This window comes from Castor canadensis, chromosome 6 (genome assembly GCF_047511655.1).
Source record: "Castor canadensis chromosome 6, mCasCan1.hap1v2, whole genome shotgun sequence".
Classification (NCBI taxonomy): domain Eukaryota; kingdom Metazoa; phylum Chordata; class Mammalia; order Rodentia; family Castoridae; genus Castor; species Castor canadensis.
In genome coordinates this window covers 45035497-45043036 of record NC_133391.1, presented here as the reverse complement: position 1 = coordinate 45043036, position 7540 = coordinate 45035497, and the positions used below count along the sequence as shown (strand labels likewise).

The 7540-nt window shown below is 38.6% G+C and overlaps 1 protein-coding gene across 4 annotated transcripts in view; it reads left to right on the top strand.

Moving 5' to 3' along the window:
• The window catches only part of Rpap2 (RNA polymerase II associated protein 2), a 105909-nt gene that overhangs the window by 86386 nt on the left and 11983 nt on the right, over nt 1–7540 (top strand). For 2 of the 4 annotated variants that reach the window (XM_074076474.1, XM_074076475.1), the window contains exon 13: nt 4816–4872. The exons of the other annotated variants lie outside the window; for them this stretch is intronic. In XM_074076474.1, coding sequence (XP_073932575.1) covers nt 4816–4872 — 57 coding nt within the window. The remainder of the gene's footprint in view (nt 1–4815; nt 4873–7540) is intronic. 4 annotated transcript variants of the gene reach the window in all.

Sequence of the window (7540 nt, the reverse complement as noted above, 5' to 3'; positions counted from 1 at the left end):
CATTCCCACCAGCAGTGTAAGAGGGTTCCTTTTTCCCCACATCCTCGCCATCACCTGTTTGTGGTGGTGTTGCTAATGATGGCTATTCTAACAGGGGTGAGGTAGAATTTTAGTGTGGTTTTAATTTGCATTTCCTTTATTGCTAGGGATGGTGGGCAATTTTTCATGTGTTTTTTGGCCATTTGAATTTCTTCCTTTGAGAAAGTTCTGTTTAGTTCACTTGCCCATTTCTTTATTGGTTCATTAATTTTGGGAGAATTTAGTTTCTTGAGTTCCCTATATATTCTGGTTATCAGTCCTTTGCCTGATGTGTAGCTGGCAAATATTTTCTCCCACTCTGTGGGTGGTCTCTTCAGTTTAGAGACCATTTCTTTTGCTGAGCAGAAGCTTTTTAGTTTTATGAAGTCCCATTTGTCTATGCTGTCTCTTAGTTGCTGAGCTGCTGGGGTTCCATTGAGAAAGTTCTTGCCTATACTTATTAATTCCAAAGTATTTCCTACTCTTTCCTATACCAACTTTAGAGTTTGGGGTCTGATATTAAGATCCTTGATCCATTTTGAGTTAATATTGGTATAGGGTGGTAAACATGGATCTAGTTTCAGTTTTTTGCAGACTGCTAACCAGTTTTCCCAGCAGTTTTTGTTGAAGAGGCTGCTTTTTCCATCGTATATTTTTAGTACCTTTGTCAAAGATAAGTTGGTTATAGTTGTGTGGCTTCATATCTGGGTCCTCTATTCTGTTCCACTGGTCTTCATGTCTGTTTTAGTGCCAGTACCATGCTGTTTTTATTGCTATTGCTTTGTAATATAGTTTGAAGTCGGGTATTGTGATACCTCCAGCGTTCTTTTGACTAAGTATTGTCTCAGCTATTCATGGCCTCTTGTGTTTACATATAAATTTAACGGTAGATTTTTCAATCTCTTTGATGAATGTCATTGGGATTTTGATGGGAATTGCATTAAACATATAGATTACTTTTGGAGTATAGACATTTTTACTATGTTGATTCTACCAATCCATGAGCATGGGAGATCTCTCCACTTTCTATAGTCTTCCTCAATCTCTTCAGAAGTTTATAGTTTTCCTTGTAGAGGTCATTCACATCCTTTGTTAAGTTTACACCTAGGTATTTGATTTTTTTTTAGGCTATTGTAAATGGAATTGTTTTCATATATTCTTTCTCCGTTTGTTCATTATTAGTGTATAGAAATTCTAATGATTTTTCTATGTTGATTTTATATCCCGCTACCTTGCTATAGCTATTGATGGTGTCTATGAGCTTTTGAGTAGAGTTTTTGGGTCTTTAAGGTATAGGATCATATCGTCTGCAAATAGGGATATTTTAACAGTTTCTTTACCTATTTGTATTCCTTTTATTCTGAAGGAAAAATTTTAAATCTTGCCCCCCAAAAACCCACAAAAGTTCCACAAAGGAGGAAGTAAAACTCTACAGGAGAGATTCAGATTATATATGAGGAACTTTGCCTAGAATTTAAGATTTATTCATTATTACAGCATGCTACAAACAGAGGTATAGAAATTCTACCTTTGAGATCGCAGAGGTAGGTTATTAGCAGGCTTGTAAAAAGGAACCGAATCACTAACTACATGAAGAGTCTTAAAGCCAGGTATGGTGGTGGTGGTGGAGCACACCTGTGATCCCAACTGCTGAGGAAGCTGAGATGGGAGTCTAGCCTGGGTAACATAAAGATACCCTGGGGATGGAGGGGTTGTTATTGTTTGTTTTAAAGAACTGCAAGGGAACTAAAAACTACCAATCAAGCCTACAGTAACACTTAGCACTAGTCATGCTTCCTAGATAACACTGATTTCCAAGACAAATGAAAGTCAGGAGGGAAGGTGTAATGTAGTCTTGATCTACCTGATGAATTTAAAGCTCACCCCATCTCACTGATTGACGCTCTGAAATATTCTGGCAGAAGATGGAGCTATGTGCAAGCAATGGGAGAAAGAGTCAAAATATTTCCTCCATTCTTTCCTCTAAAAATGAAAGGAGGAAAAATTTATGAAGAGAAAAAAAAATCCAGAAACCCTAATATGCTAACAAATAATTATTGGTCATCTACAGTGTGACAGAAGTGAAGAATATAGTGAACGAGATAGATGAGGTCATACTCTGGTGACATTTTTGGATGGGAGATAGACAAACACAATAATAGAATCAGTCAGTTAGTAAAATCAGTGGAGAAAAGTAAAGGAAAGTAAGCAGGTAGGGCGAGAGCAAGGGTGGACTTCAAATGGAAGCAGTGACATTTAAACAAAAGCGAACCACATGAAAGAGCCACCACACAGACCTGGGGAAGAAACCCCCACAGGATAGACTTAAGCCCAGTGCAGTTGAGGCAAGATTGGGCAGTATGCTTGAAGTGAGCCAGAAGAAGTACTCTTTCCAAGTGGAAACTTTTATGAGATACTTTTGGTTTCTGTGCATCCCTCTTCCTTTAGTGATCCAGAATAGCCTGGAGCTAAGTGGTTTATTTAGATTTATCTCCTCTTGCAATTGGCCTAATCATCAGAGCTGTAGTATATAAGGCTTTATACTAATGACTAAGTTATTCATTTAAGTTAAAATTGATACATAATTAATCTGTCACAGGGATTGGTAAAGGGGCAGATGGTAAATATTTTTGTCTTTCCTAGTGTTGCAGGCCAGTGTCGAGAGAGTTCTTGCCTTCATAGGCCAAAGAACTAGCTTGTGAGGCAGCTGATTGACTCGTAGGACAACAAGGTCGGCATACAAAGTAGAATTTATTAGAGAAAGGAACAGCTACAGCTAGAGCAGTGCAGCAGAGCCGGGAAACCAGTGGTTCCCTGCTCAGGTGAAGGCTGGGGCTTTTTATGGATGCTTTAACTCTGGGTTAGGGGAAGGGTTGGGGGGAGGGGTTCTTTCCATTGGCTGTGGATTCATTCATGTGGGCTCTCTTCAATGAACTGGTCTGTTTGCCCCTTGTGGGGGGAAACAACCTCGAGAGCGTTCTGTTTATCAGCCCCATGGCAGATTTATGAGACCCTGTATCTCCTCTTCAGGGTGCAGGAATGCAGATTCACAACTCCTTCTCAGGGTGCAGGGCTCATAGTGCTCTCCATAGGGGATGGGATACTGACTCACTCATCTGCCCATTAGGTTCCCAGACCCAACACTAGCCTTATAGTGCTCAGGTACAGGAACTCAGCTCTGTGGTTATAGCACAAAAATAGCCATACTTGGGAGCTGGTGGAGTGGCTCAAGTGGTAAGTACCTGCCTAGCAAGCATGAGGTCCTTAGTTCAAACCCCAGTACCACCAAAAACAAAAAAAAAAGAAAAAAAGCAGCCATAGGATACTAAATAAATAGATGCCAGTATTCCGATAAAACTACATTTGCAACATTAAATAACAAATTGGGTTTGGCATATGGAGTACAGTTTGTCCATGGACCTGTTCTAATACACTGAAAAGTGCTAATATGAGGAAAAGCAATTTCAGTTCTGTAGTCATGCACTAGATTAAGAGAACAAGCCTGTGGAAAATGCAAACATGGATGAATAAAATAGAATCTCAGTCTTCTGCTACTCTAGTGAGTTAGACAAAATTTATACAAGTAATGGTACGTACTTCTGTGTTATCTGATATACATATTCATTTGATTGAAATAACAAAAATGTCCAAAGAAATTAGATTTCTCTTGTAAATGGTTATTAAAGGAAGGTATCAACCCAACCTTATGACACCTGTCATTACAGCAACAGGTACACAAAAAGAATTCCAGCAGTTCATTAGTACCATCTTTGGCACAACCTACGACTGTCCCAAACCATAATCACCTGCTAAAATGTTATGATCTTGACTCTAATTCATCTATACAGGCAGATACTGAGCCTCTTGCTACTGAGATGAAAATTCAGAAAACCCCTAGTAAGAGCTGGGCTGGAAGTATTGGCAGGAAGTCAATTGCTATTAAGCAACAAAACATGTTAAAGTAGATGAGAGAAGGAATTTGGGAAACAAAGATTACATATAGTCCATATTCCCTTTAAATGTAAATTTTTTGGAAATAGAAGTAAATCATAATATCTTAAATGAATCAAAGTCATATTTTTAGAGTTTGGCATCATCAACAGTAATTTTTCATTTTTTTGTAATCATGAGCCTGGTTTCCATAGAAGATAATTTTAAAGACAAAATATAATTTTATATGACTCTCCAAAAGTAATCCACTGCATTATTGATATTTACAGGTACATAGAACTATTAGATTATATGTATTAATTTATGCCTCACTTTATTCCAAAAAGAATTTTAAGTAAACTTGTAACTCTTAGATAGTTAATGGTGTAGGGCTGGGGGTGTGGCTCAAGTGGTAGAGCTCATGCTTTGCAAGCAAGAAGCCCTGAGTTCAAACCCCAGTCCCACCAAAAAAGAAAGTTAATTGTATATATAGTTCTGTAATCATTTATACTCTGTATTAGAGCCTGAGGTAAGGAAAGGAGTCTTTTCAGTTGAAGATAAAAAGGGGAAATCTGAGGGATAAATGAGAGTAAAGGCAATGTCTGTGGCTTTGTAGAAGTGTAATTATTCAGTGGCACTTAAAGCTCAAGTGTTACCCCAGCACAACTTGACATTCCTGTCTACAGCCGACATCAGACCATGTATAATTCTTCTATCAACCCTCCCTTCTGCCTGCCAACCTCCTCCTGTTTTTCTTTTTGTCTTAATGGTGTCGAGGTTTGAACTCAGGCCCTCACTACTTGAGCCACTCCCCCAGCCGTTTTTGCTTTAGTTATTCTTATGGTAAATTCTTGTGTCTTTGCCCAGAGCCAACATCAGACCATACTCCTCCTACATATGCTTCCAGCGTAACTGGAATTACAGGTATGTGCCACCATACCCAGCTCCTTTGTTGAGATCGTAGTCTCACTAACTTTTTTCCCAGGCTTGCCTAGAACTACAATCCTTCTGATCTCTGCCCCCCACCCCCCCCCCGTAGTAGCTGAGATTACAGCAAGGAGCTACCATATCCAGCCCTCAATTCTTGCCATTTTATTTCTAGTTCTCTAAAGAAAACTTAAATCATTTTGTTTTTTCTGCATGTTCACTGAGGTTTTAGTACACAGCATCATGCAAATAAAGATCAAATTTATAGTGTTCTGCACCTACAAAGAATGAAAGCTAGGCCAGACACAATGATTCATACCTGTAATCTTAGCTACTCAGGAAGTGGAGATCAGGAGGATAGCAGTTTGAGGACAGTCCAGGTAAAATGTTCAGAAGACCCCATCTCTGAACATCATTTCAGCTACACAGAAAGCATAAACAGGATCACAGTCCAGGCCCACTTGGGCAAAAAGCCAAACCCTATCCCAAAAATAATTAAAGCAAAAAGGGCTGGGGATATGACTCAAATGGTAGAACACCTGCCTAGCAATCACAAGACCTTGACTTCAAACCCCTCAGTACCACATTAAAAAAAAAACAAAATGAAAGCTAGCATATTGGCTAAGAATTTGTGCTTTTGAGATAAATCACTTAGGATTTACTCTCTTCATGACTTTGATCAAGTTACTTCAGTTTTTTGTGCCTTTATTTCCTTGTCTATAAAATGGGGCTGATCACTGCATCCCTTCAGCCACTACAGAGTTAAAGAGAATTTGCATGCTTAGAACACAGGAAGTGCTCATAGGAGGTATATGGTAAATGTTATAGTCATAATGGATAAGACCTACTTCTCTGCAATAGTGAATTTTATAATGCTCTTTTAAAGTACTTAGGTATTAGCTGTTTTTCTAGCTAGACACTAAGGCTTCAAGGTTCAGTTTGCCCATTCCTGACAGAGTTAGGGTTAGAACTGTGGTGTGTACATAGCTCCCTATGCTTGCTCTTAGACTAGACAGTGAAATTAACCTCAGGAACTCTGCAAAGTGTCCTGTTTTGAGAATTCTCAAAGCAGGTTCAGGCTCATTAAGAACTCCTGATGGATGAGCAGTGTTTGCCATGGGCTCAGGAGCATGCACTGGGATTACATAGATGCTTTCCTTTTTTTGTTGTTTTTTTGTTTTTTATTGGTTTGTTTGTTTCCCTCATCCTAGGTAGAGTCTCATTAACCTTAGTTTTTTTCTTTATAAACAAGACTTTTAGCTTAATTTGAGTACATCTTGTAATGAAGTTATTAGAATCGTTTTTAGCCTTGTGAGTTTACCAGAGAAATGTCACTATTCCTAAAATATTTTCTAAGGTAGCTGATAAAGAGTTTCTCTTACAAGCTCTTTGTCTATAATAACTCTTCTTATTTCTGCTATTATAGAGACAAACAGTAGGAAACTCCCTTGTAGCTTTCTTAAACAACCAAAAATGTCACTTTTTTCTTCTTCTTATACAAAATCAGAGAACAGGAGGGCAGGACAGATCCTGGTTGGGGGGGTGGGGCTTGGAACCAGTGAGAGGGGGAGAAGGGGGAAAATGGTGAAGGAGGGTGAATATGGTGTAAATATTGTATGCATGCATGTAAATGGAAGAATGATACCTGTTCAAACTATTTCAGGAATGGGGAAAGGGGGGGTGAAGGAGAATGGTGGGGGGGGTGAATTCAAGTATGATATATTTGATATATTGTAAGAACTTTTGTAAAGGCCATACCATGCCCCCATCCAGCACAATAACTAAAAAAAGAAAAAAGAAAAATCAGATAGTCGTGATTTATTTCTAATTTTACAGTGAATTTTGGAAATTTAGGTTATGTACCAATGGCACTTTGAAAAATAATTGAAAAGTCTTATTTTTATATAGCAGCTAAATACTAGTCTCCTTGAAAATTAGAGAAATTGTTTTGGATGTGTCATATAAATGCCACTTTAAATACATACAATAGCTACATTTCTGTGGAGTCGCCCCATTGTTACGCCATACCTGGCACTTTTTAGCTTCTTGTGTGGAAACAACAACTTACATTTTAAATGTTGATATCACCTAACTCTGGGAAAAGCTGGAGTTGGCTTCTGAGTTCCTTCTTTTTAAGAAGGTGCCTCAGGAAAAACTGGCCACCACTGTGTAGGTTCACCTAAGAATCACGGTTGGGCTTGGCATTAGAAGGGGAATCCAGTTTCCCAGTCTGAACTACCATTGGAGAATACCTGCAGACAAAGCAATGAAGTGTGAGAAGTACCAAGGTACTTCATCCATTCCCCCAGCTGTAAAGAAGTACAGGAGAGACAGAGAAGAAACGCACTGTAGTGGTTTTCCAGGTAAAACTAAGACAAAGGACCAGTTCTTACTAAGACACCTTTAGGGATATAGAGAAATTGCTTCTGTTCATGGAGGTCTGACAATCTTTAGATCATTCTGACAAATGTTTCCTTTTACTTCTTTACTTTATAAAGAAAGAAATGCGTTCTCTTGGAAAATATTTCTCATTCCACACTCCCTACTGCAGAACTGACCTGCTCTGATTAGTTGAGCTCTATTGATTTAACTCCAAGAGTTGTATTTATGTTTGAGGTGCCCTGTGGCAATGACGAAAGTTAAGCATTTGAAAGAGCTTTGTAAG